Raw genomic sequence first — 17,343 nt, 5'->3', positions numbered from 1 at the left:
TTGAATCGGGGTGTCTCTCAGTGCCACGGTCTTACAACATTTTGTGTAGTTTTATGAAGATATTTTGTGGTGTTTATCCTCATTGTATTTGTTAACACAAAAATGTTTTGTAAAAAGACAAAATGTTTTGCAAAGAGGCAAATTACTGCAAAATGGTAGCCTGTTAGAGTACACTAACCTTAAATTAAGGGCTTGACAACCTATAGTAAAAGGCCCTTTAGCTACAGGATCTTGCTGAGAAAGGTACCTACCTACCTCTCACTGGGTATAAATACCTTGAAAAGAGGAGACTGAGAGGGGACATGATAGAAACATTCAAGATACTGAAGGGAATAGACTTAGTAGATAAAGACAGGTTGTTCACCCTCTCCAAGGTAGGGAGAACAAGAGGGCACTCACTAAAGTTGAAGACAGATTCCGTACAAATGTAAGGAAGTTCTTCTTCACCCAGAGAGTGGTAGAAAACTGGAACGCTCTTCCGAGGCAGTTATAGGGGAAAACATCCTTCCGGGATTCAAGACAAAGTTAGACAAGTTCTTGCTGAATCGGAACGTATGCAGGTAGGGCTACTCTCAGTTAGGGCACTGGTCTGGGAGCGGACTGCTGGACCACTGGTCTGACCCAGCAGCGGCAATTCTTATGTTCTTATGAAAACTAACAAGTGAATGTGTTTTTACTTCTCGGTTACAACTCTATTTTCTATGGTTGAGCGGCTTTCAATAATACTGTGTCAAAGCAGCACTTTAAGTTAGAATTATAGTAACATTTTTTCTTGTTACGAACTCCCCATGCAATTGTATTAGTTGCAAGGGGCAATCTTGTGAATGTTAGCAAAAGGGGCCAACATGGAACACATGCACAAAAACACATTTTTCACATATTGGCAAAAAGATAATAACATTTTAGTATATCAGCATCAAATCTCCTGTTGTCTTAGGTACCCATGTAAGCACTGGCCTTTTGGAGGCTGGAAGCTATTGTATTTGGTTTATTAAAACAAAGCAAAAAAAAAAAATGCTGTAAAGCTGTCTTGATTCTCATTTGGAAAAAGCAGGTTAAAAATCCAACCAGTCATTATTCAAAAGCACTTGTCCAGTTAGCAAACACTTCTAATCAGATGGTGCAAATGAATATCTCACTCGCTGGCACTTAACGAGCTAGTGCAACTGAATATTTTCTCTGACTGCCCTAGCACTATCCAAACAGTACCAGGGCAGTCCTTGGGTGAAGTTGGAGGTTATTTGTTTAGCTGTGATATCTACAGTAGACTGCTAAACAGATAGCTAACCAGATGTGGTTAGAACATCAAAAGGGCTGTCCTATATCTGATTAGTGCTTTGAATATTGCCACTAATTGGATAGCATTATTAGTCAGTACTGATTCCCAGATTCACTGTTGATTGTTATCCAAATACCGGCAATAAATATTGGATAGTTTTTTGGTTTTTTTTTCTTTACCAGAAGTGACCAGTGTTTAAAAAAAACAACTGATCACTGTAGGCTAAATATTAGGGTGTCAGGTCAAAAGCGCGCCGGGACAAAGGCGCGCGCAGACAATTGAGCGCAGCGTGGAGATGCGCGCCGCAGAAAATTACTGTTTTTAGGGCTCCAACGGGGGGCGTGGGAGGGGAACCCCCCCCACTTCTCTTAATAGAGATCACGCCACGTTGTGGGGGTTTGGGGGGTTGTAACCCCCCACATTTTACTGAAAACCACTTTTTCCCTGTTTTTAGGGAAAAAGTTAAGTTTACAGTAAAATGTGGAGGGTTACAACCCCCCACAACGCCGGCGCGATCTCTATTAAGTAAACTGGGGGGGCTCCCCAACAAAAACCTCCGTCAGAGCCCCTAAAAACTGTAATTTTCTTCGGCGCGCGCCTCCGTCTTGTGCTCAGTTGTTGGCGCGCGCCTCTGTCTTTCGCGGGGTTGTCTATGAACCGAATATTAGCTCCCAACTTTCCATTCTTTTCCCTTATTTTACATGCAAACCTTTATTTCATAGGCTCCAATGTATGCCATCAGTGTTAAAGGAATGACTCTTTTGTGTTGATTATATTGGATGTAAGCATTGTATCTTGAAGAAAAAAAAAGAGGGCCTTTTTATTTTTAGCACATAATTATGCAGCTATTGGCTTCCAAAAACATATATGATAACAGACCATGTTCAGCATTTCTCATTTAAGGAATCAAAATTTGTAGCCCTTCCATTTTTCCAGATTTGGCAGAATGGACTCTGTTTTATAGTTAGGTTGATGCTAAGCTTCTGTTTGGAGCCATCTACAGCCAAAATTATTATGATCTTTGTTGTCTGTTCAATTGCAAGGACTGGATCATGCTTGGAGCTGTTGGTGCATATGACTGGAATGGAACAGTGGTTATGCAGAAAACTGACAGCTTTGTTATTCCTCGAAATGACACATTTAAAGCCAGCTCTGAAAACAATGAACCTCTTGCTGCTTATCTAGGTAAGTGATGGTCCATTTCATGACTTAAAGCCAACCTGAAATTACCTATAACACATGTAGCAAGCAGAACAGATTTTTAAAAAATGGATAATGCTTTTGTTTCAGCAATTAGAAATGAGAAGTAATTTATATTTTCTGAGCTACAAGTGTGTTAGAATTATTTGCATATGAATAGAGTATTCAAAGATCATATGTCTTTCAAGAAATTGTTAAAAACACAATTATTTGTGGATGCCTTTCTCTAACTCTGTGGTTATTATCTGTTTTAAATTTGAATAATTCAGTATTAAGGAAATTTTGTGGGGGAGACTAACTTATTTGTTTACTGCATTTTAAAATGTTTGTTTGTGTTTGAAATTGTGGATGTAAATCTTTTTGTACATCGCTTAGATTTAAGCAATTCATAAATTTTAATAAATAAATAAATAGAGTTAGTAGTAGATAAATGTATGTTCACTGCCATCTAAAACTTAATATGGCTAAAATGGAGCTGCTCATCTTCCTGCCTAAACCCACCTCCCCACTTCCCCCATTCTCCATCTCTGTGGACAACACTCTCATCCTCCCTGTTTTGTCTGCTCGCAATCTCGGGGTCATCTTTGACTTTTCTCTCCTTCTCCACCCAGATACAACATACTACTAAAACCTGCCACTTCTTCCTCCGTAATATTACCAAAATCCAACCCCTCCTCTCCAAGTACACTACTTGGGACCGGACAATCTGCACCCAAGAGTGCTCAGAGAGCTATGCGATGTTTTGGCGGAACCGTTAGCCATGCTCTTCAATCTCTCCCTAAGTACGGGGAGGGTCCCCCTAGACTGGAAAACCGCCAATGTTGTTCCTCTGCACAAAAAGGGTTGCAGAGCGGAGGCTGCGAATTACAGACCAGTAAGTCTCACATCAATAGTATGTAAACTCATGGAAACTCTACTTAAAGGGAAATTAGACACGATATTGGATGAGGGGAATCTGAGGGATCCCTGTCAACATGGATTCACTAGGGGCAGGTCATGCCAGTCCAATCTCATCAGCTTCTTTGATTGGGTGACAGGAAAGCTAGACTCGAGAGAGTCTCTGGACATAGTATACTTGGATTTCAGTAAAGCTTTTGACAGTGTCCCACACCGTAGACTATTAAACAAGATGAAATCGATGGGGTTAGGTGAGAAACTAACTGCATGGGTCAATGATTGGCTAAGTGGAAGACTTCAGAGAGTGGTGGTCAATGGCACTCTCTCTGAGACATCGGAGGTGACTAGCGGAGTGCCGCAGGGCTCAGTCCTGAGACCATCCCTTTTTAACATATTCATAAGGGACTTGACCCGAGGGCTTCAGGGAAAAATAGCGCTGTTTGCCGACGACGCCAAACTGTGTAATATAGTAGGTGAAAGCGATCTCACAGATGGTATGGCGCAGGATCTGATCAAGTTGGAAAACTGGTCCTCAACATGGCAGCTGGGCTTCAACACAAAGAAGTGTAAGGTGATGCATCTCGGCAGCAGAAATCCATGCAGAACATACACCTTGAATGGAGAAACACTAGCTACGACCTCAGAAGAACGGGACTTGGGAGTAATCATCAGTGCAGACATGAAGGCTACCAAACAGGTAGAGAAGGCCTCATCCAAGGCAAGGCGGATGATGGGATGTATCAATAGAAGCTTCATCAGCCGTAAACTTGAAGTCATAATGCCACTGTACAGAGCCATGGTGAGACCTCATCTGGAGTACTGTGTGCAATTCTGGAGGCCACATTACCGTAAAGATGTACTTCGAGTTGAGTCAGTCCAGCGAATGGCCACTAGGATGGTCTCCAGACTCAAGGGTCTCTCATATGAGGAAAGACTGGGCAAGTTCCAGCTCTACTCTCTAGAGGAGCGCAGGGAGAGGGGTGATATGATTGAGACATTTAAGTACGTCACGGATCGTGTCGAGGTGGAAAACGACATATTCTTTCCTAAGGGACCTTCAGTCACAAGGGGGCACCCGTTCAAACTCAGAGGAGGGAGATTTGGTGGTGACACCAGGAAGTATTTCTTTACAGAAAGGGTGGTGGATCACTGGAACAAACTACCGATGCAGGTGATCAAGGCCACTAGCGTGCTCGACTTTAAGAATAAATGGGACATCCACATGGGATCTCTACGTGGGTCGAACAGCACTCTGACTTAATGGGGTGGGACAGTAGAGTGGGCAGACTTGATGGGCTATAGCCCTTTTCTGCCGTCATCTTTCTATGTTTCTATGTTTCTACCAAAACTCTTATCCACACCCCCATCACCTCGCGCTTAGATTACTGCATCTTGCTACTCTCAGGTCTTCCGCTCAGCCATCTTTTTCCCCTTCAATCCATTCAAAATTCAGCTGCATGACTCATATTCTGCAAGAGCTGCTATACACACATTACCCCTCTCCTAAAGTCACTTGATCGTCTCCCCATCCGTTTCGACTACAATTGAAACTCCTCTTACTGACATACAAATGTATTCACTCGGCAGCCCCTTGTTATCTCTTTTCACTTTTCTCCTCCTATGTTCCCCCTGTGAGCACTGCTCAGCCGGCAGGTCCCTCCTATCCGTGCCCTTCTTCTCCACTGCCAACTGCATTCTCCATCACGTTTTTCTTGCTGCACCATATGCCTGAAACAAACTGCCCGAATCCCCGCAGTGAGCTCCGTCTTTTGGCAGTGTTCAAGTCTAAGTTAAAAGCCCACCTCTTTGAGACTGCTTTCAACTCCTAACTTCTGTCACCTTGGGTACTCTATCCCCATCCCTGTATGTCATGTCTGTCTGTCCAAGTTAGATTGTAAGCTCTTCTTAGAAGGGACCGTCTATTAAATGTCTAAATGTACAGCGTTGTGTATGTCTTTCAGCACTATAGAAGTGATAAATAGTAGTAGTAGTATATTCGTATTTGAGCTATCTGGCTGATATTCAAAGTGATTTAAGCAGGCAAGAGCCTTCCCTGTTAAATCTCTTATCACCACCTAAGTGATGATATGCAGTGGCACTTAACCAGGCAGTGCCACTGAATATGACCACAGACTACCCAACAAAACAGTGGGCAGGTCAGGGGCTTTTGGGATGAGCCAGGGTTTATACAGGTGGCAGCAATATTTACCCACCTAGCTTTGCGGACTCCAGCGTTAAATATTGGCCAGGACCCGCATTATTGGCTTTCAGTGTCAAAGTGCTGCTGATCCCCCTCCTGGATCCCAAAATAGCCTCCTCTCTTCTATCCCCTCCTACCCCCAACCCGCCAGGTTCAAAGCCCTCCACCGCCCATCCCCTTCATGGTGTAGGTAGACTTACTTGGGCTTCTCAAACTGTGGGTTGTGACCCCCAAATGGGTCATGCACTCCACATTTGGAGCTATGACCCATCCCAGAAGTACAGAAGCGTATCATAGCTATGTGCTGTGGCGGGGGTGTGACCATGAAGTTGTGGCCTGAAAAAGATTGATAAGCAATGATTTTTTAATTTAATTTAATTTAATGCAGAGTTTATATACCGCTAAATCACCACACAGGCTTCAAAGCGGTTTACAAAAACAATTAAAATTTGACTAATACAAAGTTTTAGATGGTTGCAACTGAAGCAGGCCATTCAGGTGGGGTTCCCTGAATGGAAAAAATTAAATAATCAATATAGTTTGGGATTCTTATGCTTTCAGGTGGATTTCCTGGGACATCAGGCCGCACAGTGGTATAAATTGATTGCTGGATTTATAAACAAGAAACCAAAAACTGGGCTTAGGGACATTTGGGCCCTGATTCTCTAAAAGTGCGTCCCGATTTTAGGCAGCTGTAGGCGTCCTACAGCTGTCTAATCAGCCAATTGGGATGCACGTTTTTATAAAAAAAATGCTCCCCAGGCAGGTCGCCTACATTGAAGGTGAGGCCCGCAAGACACCTAGGCCCTGATTCTGTATAGGACGCCCGGGAGAGGCGTCCTATTCAGAATCAGCCTAAACTAAACCCCGATTCTGTAACCGGCATCCATGTTACAGACGCGGGTTAGAGAATCGGGTTAGATTAGACACGGCCCGCTACACTTATCGCGGCAAGGGATCTCTCTGCCGCTATAAGTATAGCGGGCCGTGGCCCCCTGACCGATCACTGGCAGGAGGGTGCCCAAACCCTCCTGCCCGAAGACGCACCCCCCTCCCCGACACTACCGACCGCCCACCCCCCCCCCCCGACAATATCGGTCGCTGGCAGGAGGGTGCCCAATCCCTCCTGCCCGAAGACGCACCCCCCCCCCCCGGCGCTAACAACCCCCACTCCACCAAACCTGTTCTTACAGATGGGTCTTGCACGTCGAGCAAGCAGGCACGCCTCGTCGAAATGAGGTGGGCCCGCCCCTTCCCGGCCCATCCCGCTGAAGCCTAAGGCCTGATTGGCCCAGGCTCTAGAAGCCTGGACCAATCAGGCCTTAGGAATAGCGGGTCCGCCCATCCCTACTAAGTCTAAGGTCTGATTGGCCAATCAGGCCTTAGATTAAGTGGGGATGGGCGGACCCGCTATGCCTAAGGCCTGATTGGTCCAGGCTTCTAGAGCCTGGGCCAATCAGGCCTTAGGCTTCGGCGGGATGGGCCGGGAAGGGGCGGGCCCGCCTCATTTTGACGAGGCGTGCCTGCTTGCTCGACGTGCAAGACCCATCTGTAAGAACAGGTTTGGTGGAGTGGGGGTTGTTAGCGCCGGGGGGGGTGCGTCTTCGGGCAGGAGGGATTGGGCACCCTCCTGCCAGCGACCGATATTGTCGGGGGGGATCGGTAATGTCGGGGGGGGCGGTCGGTAGTGTCGGGGGGGGGGCGGTTGGTAGTGTCGGGGAGGGGGGTGCGTCTTCGGGCAGGAGGGTTTGGGCACCCTCCTGCCAGTGATCGGTCAAGGGCCACGGCCCGCTATACTTATAGCGGCAGAGAGATCCCTTGCCGCGATAAGTATAGCGGCCGCGTCTACTTACAATGTAGACCAGCATTTTGCTGGCCTACATTTTTAAGCTTCTCATCTACTAGGGAGACGCGTAGGGCCGCCTAGGTTCAGCCTAAGGCCCGCCTAAGGCCCTTAGACGAGCTTAGGCATCTTGCGGGTCTCCCTAGGCTCCCGGAGGCGCCTTCAGGCCTGCCTGAGGAGCATTTTTTTTTTTTAAAACGTGCATCCCGATTGGCTGATTAGACAGCTGTAGGACGTCTACAGCTGCCTAAAATCGGGACGCACTTTTAGAGAATCAGGGCCTTGGAGTATTGAGATTAAGCACCAAATTTCTGCATCTCAATGGCCACAAATCTGGACTTGGAGGTCAATGTCAGCATCTATGAGACAAACTTGTTTTTTTCTGTTACATAGAGCATTATGGACCTCTGTTCGGTTACAAAAGTTAAATAGCTCTAAGTCAAATAAATGTTGGCATTGTCATCTCGAAGTAGGGACTTTAGATCATTTATTGTTCTATTGTCCACTTATTTTAGCTTTTTGGAAATCAATATGGGGCCAAATAAACTGTTTATTGGAAAATCATGTGGCATTATTCTACGATACTGTGCTATTTGGTGTATCAATGAGAGCTAAAAGTCAAATATCAGCTAAGAACAACAGGCCTTTATTAATAACGATAGGAGTCGCCATACAACAAATTATGAGCAATTGGAAGAATTGGAAAAGGCTTAACTATAGTTTTTGGTGGAGTTCATTGTGTCATATATATAAAATGGAAAGAACATTAGCCATTCAGAAAGGAAATTTTAAAAAATTTCAAGAGACCTGGGAGCCATTAGCAAAATATTGTAACGTCTAATGTTGTTTTCCCTTATGAAACCTGGTGACATAGCCCTGGGGGCGACTTTTTACTTGCGACATCCATGTAAATGTGTAATTGTCGATCTCATAAATTTGTTTTCTTCGAGCCATCTCAACCGACAACCTTTCTCTCAACCTCACGCTTGGAGAAAGTTGAAATATGAGTGCTTGGTTTAAAGAAAGGGTGCCCTAACCTCATCCAACCAGTTATTACCTTTGTAAATGTAATTTTCTTTATTATTCGCCTATTATCCATCTTGGATCCTTTTTGAGGACTTGAGTTGAAATTTAAGCATATATTTGATTTCTTACTATAGTGTTAATTCTTATTTTATTCATTTCATACTGAATTTCCTTTCTGTACAAGTTATGCTTGATTATATTTGAAATTTATAAAGATAAAATATTTGAAATATATAAAGATAAAAATAAAAATAAACATGCACATCCGGGAGGGGGGAGGTTGGGGGTCTTATAGGATGATAAATTTGGATATATTAGAATGAGGGTCAATATAGAAATTTTATATGATGAACATTGTGATTGTTTAGGAGGGAGGGGGAAATTAATTCTGAAATAGATATTAATAGAGTATTAAGTCTGGTATTGAAGAAAATGTTGTATTTTATTGTTACACTTATTGTAAGTTTTGAAAATAATAAAGAATTGGGAAAAAAATTTGACTAATACAATGGCCACAAAACTAATCAGGTACTTTAAGTAATTTCCCTCTCTGTCCCCATGGGCTCACAATCTAACTATAGTATCTGTGAAAGAAATATACATGCCAGCGATAGATAAAAGGGGAGAAACAGTACAATAATCCAATAAAAGGCACAACAGAAGAAAAAAAAAACCTCTAATTTAAAGAATCCCAAAGAAAGAACTAAAAAAATAACCATTAATGGCATTAGCTTTTCAAATTTTATAAATAAGACTAAGAGCTAAACTGTGACTCTTTAATGTGTTTATATGGCTTTCATGATTCAATTTACTATTATGGTACATCTCCATATTGGACAAGCCTAACAGGCCCTGAAGTCCCAGTGCAATCCAGAGAACCCCTTTTTTCTTGGCTCTCTAACTTTGGTTTTATGATCTGTGGTATACTCTTCCAAATATTAGTTTCCAAGATTGTTATAACTACAGATGTTCTCTCTAGGAAAAACAATTCAATGTTATATACTGGATATATGGTCAGTTCAAAAACACCCTAAGGGCTTTTAAAAATCAAGCTGTCCAACAAAATTGTCTTTGTAAACCCAACCAGGTAGTCATTTTCTACCTAAACAAGCAGAAAGGGAATGAGTGCTAAAGCAGTGCAGAAAAACTGCCAATGTGTAGAACTGGACCATTTATCATACAACTCTAAAAGCCACGTACCTGAAAGGAAGAAAGAACATGTTGACAAAGACACTCATTTGTCATCCGATTCCTCATGAGTAAGTCTCGGATCAAGGACACCGCAAATAATCTTTCTTGAGTGGGGCATACCTAAGACAGATCTGTTTGCAATAGCTCAGAACAAGAGAATGAATGCTCTGCTCTAGGAAGCAATTAGGGGGAAAAAAGAGTAGCAGCAAGTCTCTCTTCCTTTCACTAAGGAACAGGAGTTCTGTACCCATATCTTCCTCATCTTCTGCTTGCATAAATTTGACTAAAACTCAGGATCTATGTGGATACATACCACTGAATATCAACCCCTTTATGTTTAACTAATAGTAATCATTGTTTCATATTCTCATTTTAAACCTCCAAAATGGCTGACTATGAAATCTCTGTGTTGTAAAGCAGTACTGAAATTTACGGGTCCTTTTACTAAGGCGTGCTAGCCTTTAGCACGCGCTAAACGCTAACGCATCCATAGACTATAATGGACACATTAGTGTTTAGCGCGCGCTAATGTTTAGTGCACACTAAAACGGCTAGCCCACCATAGTAAAATGACCCTTAGTGAGGTACTTCACAATGCATTAAAAATATTTTCTTGGTGTCAGGTTACACTGTGAATTCTGCGTCTGTTCCCGGAGATGTGTTGTACATTGCTGGTCAACCTCGATATAATCATACGGGCCAAGTTATCATTTATAAAATGATAGGAAGAGACATTAAAATAGAACAGACACTAAGTGGAGAACAGGTAAGCACATATTTGTATTTGCGGGCAATCTATAGATGACATTAAATATAGTATGGTTCCTTTAGGTGGGGGAGGGAGGAAAATAGCTCCATCTATTGATTGGTCAAAGACCATATTTTTTTCCGCACCCTTAAAAAGCCTCGGTGCCATATATCTTGATCACAGAATACCATTTAAGGTCTTACACAAGTATGGAATATGGAATAAGGTCTAAGGGCCTAATTCCCCAAGGCTTTTATCCTGTTCTATTCTACTTGTATTTTGCCATTTTTTATCATGTTTGGATCAGGCTCCAAGTGAACTGCTAAGAATTAGAGGATAGCAGGCCTAATGAAAGGAAAACAATATATTACAGTAAATTCTAAAACTTAGAGGCCCTTTTACCAAGCTGTGCTAGAAGAATTGATGACCATGCCGTAACGTGCTTATTGGCACCTGCTTTTTGGCACACTAATTGGCTTGTTCAGTTAAATTACATGTGGAAATTCTGCACAGAATTTTTAATCATTTATGCAAGCATGTCAAACTCAAAGGCTGACACAGGCGAAATAAACAAGGTTTAAGCTTTTGTGGGCTGCAAAAACATCATTTTTCATAGAAACAGGTTTATTTAGAAAAGTATAGTATAAAAAAAGAAAAGAACAATAAAATTAATGTTTTCTTCCTGACACTTGTCATATCTTCTCTGCTATTATTTTTCCTATTTTGGGGAAAATCTTGTCCACAGTGATTACTTTTAAAACTGACCCAAAGTGAATGTTGGTAATTCTGGATTTGATAAGAGACTTATTTCCTTTCATAAGTGTAAATAACTGCTCGCACCGATAAGTACTTCCAAACATGGAAATATTTTCATATGTGAATTTTCGAGTATTTTCAAACCTGGCTGGCAAATATTTGTAAAATTGAAGCAAGCCAATTTCACTGTATTTTGTCTTCAAATCTGAAATGCACTGGATCTCAATTACTTCCACTTACTTATGATTAGGTACTGATTCTATATTTATGGAGAGAATCAAAGAAAACTTGTCTTCCAAAGATTTAAAATCTGCAAATCTTGTTTCAAACTCAGTTCTAAGACTTAAAAATTTTCCTGCATATCTTGATACGATGCAATTGCACCTAAACTTGATTTGTTTATGTTGCATGTTGGAAAGTGCGTTAAATCTTGTCTCGGGTACCAAAGGCATCCACATCATAATACTTAATAAGAATAAGCAACTGGTTATACTCGTATGTTGTATCATTGTTTTTGACTGGCTTAGATAGGCGACAGCTTGGCGCTGATGAATTGTGGGAGAAATCTTGCGACTCTAGTTATGACTGATTAGATTACATTGGCTGGGCCGCAAAGATGTTTGTTATGAACTGCATGTGGCCCGTGGGCTTTGAGTTTGACATGCTTGATTTATAGTATTGGGCTGATAATTAATCTACATTTTGTTCCCTGTATGCCCATTATGAATTTGTTTTTCAGATTGTTTAAAGCATATTTAACAGCATTAAGTTTTCATACATGTTCATTCTTTTTGCATTTCCAGATTGGGTCGTATTTTGGGAGTGTTATTACAACAGTTGACGTTAATAATGATTCAGTAACTGACCTTCTCCTTGTTGGAGCTCCTATGTATATGGGCACAGAAAAAGAAGAACAAGGGAAAGTATATGTGTATTCTTTAGATAAGGTAATGAGAATTAAAATAACCCAACAATTATTTAGATCTGAGTTTCCAGCAAATGTTGAGTACAATTTTCTCTTCTAAAAATCTAGTATTTGTAAGAGGAAATTTAAAAGGAAGGTAAATCAGCAGAGCACAAACCTATATAAATGCTAAAAATATTTACACATAATTTTATTTTCCATAAATCCTGTTCTTGCTACTATCCTAAATTTTATGTCTTAACAAATGATTTCAAGTTGCAAATGTATGCTTTCTTTTTCTATCTATGTCAAAACTCCAATTGAAAGAGAATGGTTTTTTTTATATTTTGCTTATTTAATTTTCAAAATTCATTTCCCATATAGAAAATCAAATAAAGGAAGAAACTGAACAGAAAAAAATATAAGAAACAAGTAGCAAAAAATATTGAAATCTTCCTCTAATCCAGAATAGGAGAAAGAACCAATTACAAAATTCACTGAGAAGAGAGATCTATTCTTTCAATAATGTATTGCCATAACCTTCAAAATAATTCCAAATATAACAGGCAACGTATAGAAGAAATTAACATATACTAGTCCTATGCAACAAAGTCCTCCTGTGGCTTTAGTCTTGCAAGCTATGACATGCACTGTGGTCTCTAGTCAATAATATTCACCTTGCTACACTTTTTGTTCAATTAGCATTAGATTCAGATAGAGAATGACTTTTGAAGTTGTTTTTTAAATATAAAGAAGTTTTGTTTCTGAATCAAAAAATAAGAATGTGTCCAGATGTTTCTAGGATAACTCAGAAAAAAATGAAAGTTTTGCTCTTGAGACCACAAGTGTTAAAAATTGGAGCTATGTTTATATTGCGTTACCCATGTAACTGTTTAGTTAATTTTAGGGGAGCTAAATATACTTTTTTTAAAAAATCTGCACAGTTATCGAGGTTTATATTGAATAAGAAGGTGACGACTGCAAGTACCCCCCCCCCCCCCCCATTTGTAACTAAGATAATGTTCCTAGTTAATAAATTGGGTCCACTTCAGTCTGCTTAAAATGTTTTTTTAATAATGTTGGATTAAATAGTCTCCTATTTGTGATACTCCTCCCTCAATGATTGTGGACTAATTAACAGTAGAAAGAATGTTTAATTTTCCTATATTGTTTTATGTGATTTACTGTATGGTGGGCATTGTTTTATTTCATTATGATTGTTGTTATCATAAAATTTAAACTCAATAAATATAAAGTAATAAAAACAATAATAATAATATTCACCAGCCTGCCTCCAGCTGGGTCAAGAATACAGCTTTAAAATCCCAACTTAATCTTGGCCTACCTAACTGTTGTGGTTGCAGTTCACAGACACAGGATGGAGGAATACTCAGTGGATCTTCCATAGAGTTTAAAGGTGATTCTGACTCTGTGAGGACATGTCCTTGTGGGGAAGTGATTACATCCCATAGACTCCCTCACAAGAGTGCACTAACAGACATTAGTGTGCGTTAAATGTTGCATGTCCTATTTTATACCTATGGTACATGTGGTATTTCGTATATGCTAATTTCCTTTAGCGTGTGCTAAACATTAGTAAAAGGGTCCCTTAAGAAGCTAACTTTGGAACATAAAGGTAAACATTTTCTGATTATTAGGCCCTATGTTACTCTGTTAACTGTCATTTGGGTTGCTTCCAAATGCAGTACTTTAAAAAAGAAAGTGTCAAAGTTGGTGAGAAAATAATGAGAACTGATAGGTCTGATAAAAATACATGCCCACTGTTTTATTTTTGTTAACTATTTTTAACATTTACTTATTGACATGGGCATCCTTTGTCGTTTCTTTTTTGTTTTTTTAACCCTTTAAAAATGACTCATAAAGTGTATAGAATAGTGACCCTGTTGGCCTGGAAAAGTATTTCCTGATCAGGGGTTCTTTTTAAAGGAGATTAGTGGTCAAGTAGTAGCCATCCTACAGGATATCTTCATCCTAAAAAGACATGTTTGACTTGCTGTGTTTGGACAGGAAGTGAATTTAAGTAACACTGTGAACAGATGTTTGAGGTCCATTGAAAGGATATACACACAGCAGTGGGTTCCTGGAGCAAAACAAACCATATTATCCCTTTCTTTCACAGAAACTAAGAAGTTAGGAGACATACAGAAATCAAAATTTGTTTAATAACAGAAACCTAGTACATGAAGTATCCTTTAAATGAGGAGGGAGAAAGCCTTTGAGATCTAGAAATATATACATCAGATTAAATTTATAATTTAACTTTTATTTTTTTAAGCAAGTAAAGTATATGGAATTTGCTTATACCATGATTAACAAGTGGTGCAGTGATTTAGAGCTGTACCGAAAAGCATATTTTAATATTTGGCCGAATATGAAAAGTAGGCATTGAGCTTTAACATAACAACAAATAAAATAAAAAAGCCATTAAATCAGAGATGAACTGTTTATTCAGCACTATTTAACCAGCCAGAAACGGCTCCTGGCTGGTCAAATAGTGTTTGGCTGGCTTACCCAATAGCTGGCTATCTCCACTGAATATTCACTGTTAGTGGCTAGCCACCTATGTTATGTGACTTAGAGGCTCATTTTAAAAGCAGTTGGATGCACAAAATACCATAGGTTTTTATGGTAGTTTGTATGTTTACTACTATTTATTTAATTCGTTTTCTATCCCATCTTCCCCATAGACCTCAGGAAGGGTTACAGGTTAACACACATAATATACAGTTAACAGGTTACAAATGTGCCATAGTTACATTACAAGTTTTTTTTCTGGTCATCTAATAAAATTGAATATTTGGGCATTTATTTTGGTACACAGACAAATCTGCACATGACAATTGCGCTCCAACAAATGCGCCCCGACAATTGCACGCACAGACAAGTGTGCACACAACAATTGTGGCCCGTGAAGGATATCTGGAAGGCCTTAATTTGCTCAGACTCCTCAGACTCTGTTCCTTGGGAGGGGCTTGAGGTGCCTCAGGTGCCTTAAGCCCCTCCAAAGGGACGGGGCCTTAGGAGTCTGAGCAAATCACGCCCTTCCAGATATCCACTAAAAGGGTTCCCATAATCACAATGTAAACCTAACACTAGATAGGAAGTGAGTGTTTTAAGTGTAGCGGGGGGTCTCCCCCACCCCTCAAAAAAGAGGGTTACTTTGTAAACCTCAAAAAGACAAAATAGTATCCTGTCAGGGCGCAATTGTTGAGGCACCTCCCATTCAGTGCGCGCATTTGTCCATGTACGCAAATGTCAGCGTGCAATTGTCCTGTGCGCATTTGATGGGTCACCTTTATTTTGGGCCTATGAAAGAGGAAACTGTTGTTCACAATATAAAGCATCTTTGTGAGTGTATAAACAGGATGACAACGTTGATCACCACTGTCATGGTGGGGGTCGTTTGGATACTATAAAAATGAAGATAATGTCAGTAATTATACACTCAGCATGTTACCTGTTCTTTTTGACAAGTCAATTTAGTATAAATCATGTTTTATTGGTGCACAATCAGCAAATACACAATACAGCACAAGAGTGTACAACAAGGTCGAGATCACCAAACGTACAACCAAACAATTTTTCCCCCCCAAAGAATCCCCCCAAACCCCACCCACTCCCAATAGCAAACACCCACCCCACCCGAAGCCCCCACCCTGAAGCCCTACCCATAATCCTAAGCCAGCTGTGTTCTTATGCCGCTCAGCACATATTAAACAAGACAACCGGACCCCAACCACCCACCCACAGAATCGATCCCCATCCTACCCAACTAACTCCATACACACCCGTCCATTCATACCAACCATTCACACTCACCCAAACAGCATACCAACCATCCCAGGGAAACAGCTGAGAGCACATGGTATCATCAGCTAAACGAGTTTAAGACCAGACTTCTGGCCCTAGGGGAAAGCGATTGAATATAGGAATCCCAATTTATAAAAAGTATGAAACTTTATTAGTTAAATTTCTGTGGCATGATAAAACTCCAAAAATAAGTTTGAGGAAGCAGAAGTGATAAGGATAAAGGAGGAGTAAAGTTCCCAAGTTTTTATGATTATCACTTAGCATTTATACTCAGACAAAGTTCTAGGCGGATAACTAAAGACCAGTTATCAGTGTTATCGCCTGTATGGTTTAAATTTGAGGAGGCCATTTCTAATAATGTACCATTGTGGCTTGTGCCCTTCACTAAATCAAAGGTCATCCAAAAGGAAAATAATATATTTCAGGCTACTAAAATTGCTTTTCAAGAGCTGGAATAGGGAGTTGTTATAAAATGGAATGAAACAACTTGGTCTCCCATATGCCTATAAAATTCAGGGGGAAACTGTTAATTAGCATTTATAGAAAAATGTTGGAAAATGGCAGGTTAAACATGGATACAATTAATGCATTGTATTAAATCAACACATCAACAAAATAAATTAAAAGATGTGCAATCTGATTGTATGGCTTTGTTTTAAAGTGCAACAAGGAAAAGGAATGGCAGCTCAATGGTATAAACGTTCAAAAAGGACTAATTATAGCTAACCAAGAGGTTTACAAGGTACATGGGAGTATGACTTAAATATAAAAATAGATGATATACAGTGGAATCGGATTTGGTTAGCAACATTCAAGTCTCTTTATGCAGCATCTATGATGCAATATAATTTTTTTTTTAATGCATAAGCATTATGGATGATTTAAAAATGTCAAAATATCTGCAGAGCTATTGTTGGACTTGTAAGTCTAAGATTGGAACTTTAGAACTCATTATCTACAAATGCCCATTTATACAATCTTTTGGGGGGAAGATTTGGATAACTATATCTGAACTTCTTGATATAACGGAACCCTTATCTTATCAAATAATTATTATAGCTGAGATGGGATTAAAAATGGAGTTAGACACTAATAAGGTGCAGATGTTAAACTCTAATAATGCTTGCTATTAAAATAATACTTTCTAATTGGAAAGATTTTTTAAAATTAGATTATAATAATTGATGGAATATATTATGCTATGTATGAGACAATTTTAGTGGTAAGATCCAGCAATGTAAGCAACTTTGAAAAAATTTGGGAAACTTTATTTAACTTTGTGAATTTAGACGAAGTGCTCCTTTTACTAAGCTGCGGTAGCGTTAGCGCGCGTAGTAGCATTTTTAGTGCGCGCTAACTCTCGCGCTATGTGAAAAAACTAATGCCAGCTCAATGGAGGCATTAGCATCTAGCGCGTAGAGCATTGTAGCGTGCGCTAAAACCACTAGCGCAGCTTAGTAAAAGGAGC

At 40.2% G+C, this 17,343-nt stretch overlaps 1 protein-coding gene across 1 annotated transcript in view; it reads left to right on the top strand.

Moving 5' to 3' along the window:
* Positions 1-17,343, top strand: part of ITGA1 (integrin subunit alpha 1) — a 284,456-nt gene that overhangs the window by 182,746 nt on the left and 84,367 nt on the right. Inside the window, exons 11-13 of the mRNA XM_033931541.1 lie at positions 2,323-2,464; positions 10,260-10,402; positions 11,944-12,087. Coding sequence (XP_033787432.1) covers positions 2,323-2,464; positions 10,260-10,402; positions 11,944-12,087 — 429 coding nt within the window. The remainder of the gene's footprint in view (positions 1-2,322; positions 2,465-10,259; positions 10,403-11,943; positions 12,088-17,343) is intronic.

This window comes from Geotrypetes seraphini, chromosome 1, assembly GCF_902459505.1.
Source record: "Geotrypetes seraphini chromosome 1, aGeoSer1.1, whole genome shotgun sequence".
In the NCBI taxonomy this organism is placed as follows: Eukaryota; Metazoa; Chordata; class Amphibia; order Gymnophiona; family Dermophiidae; genus Geotrypetes; species Geotrypetes seraphini.
This window is presented reverse-complemented; position numbering and strand designations above follow the sequence as displayed.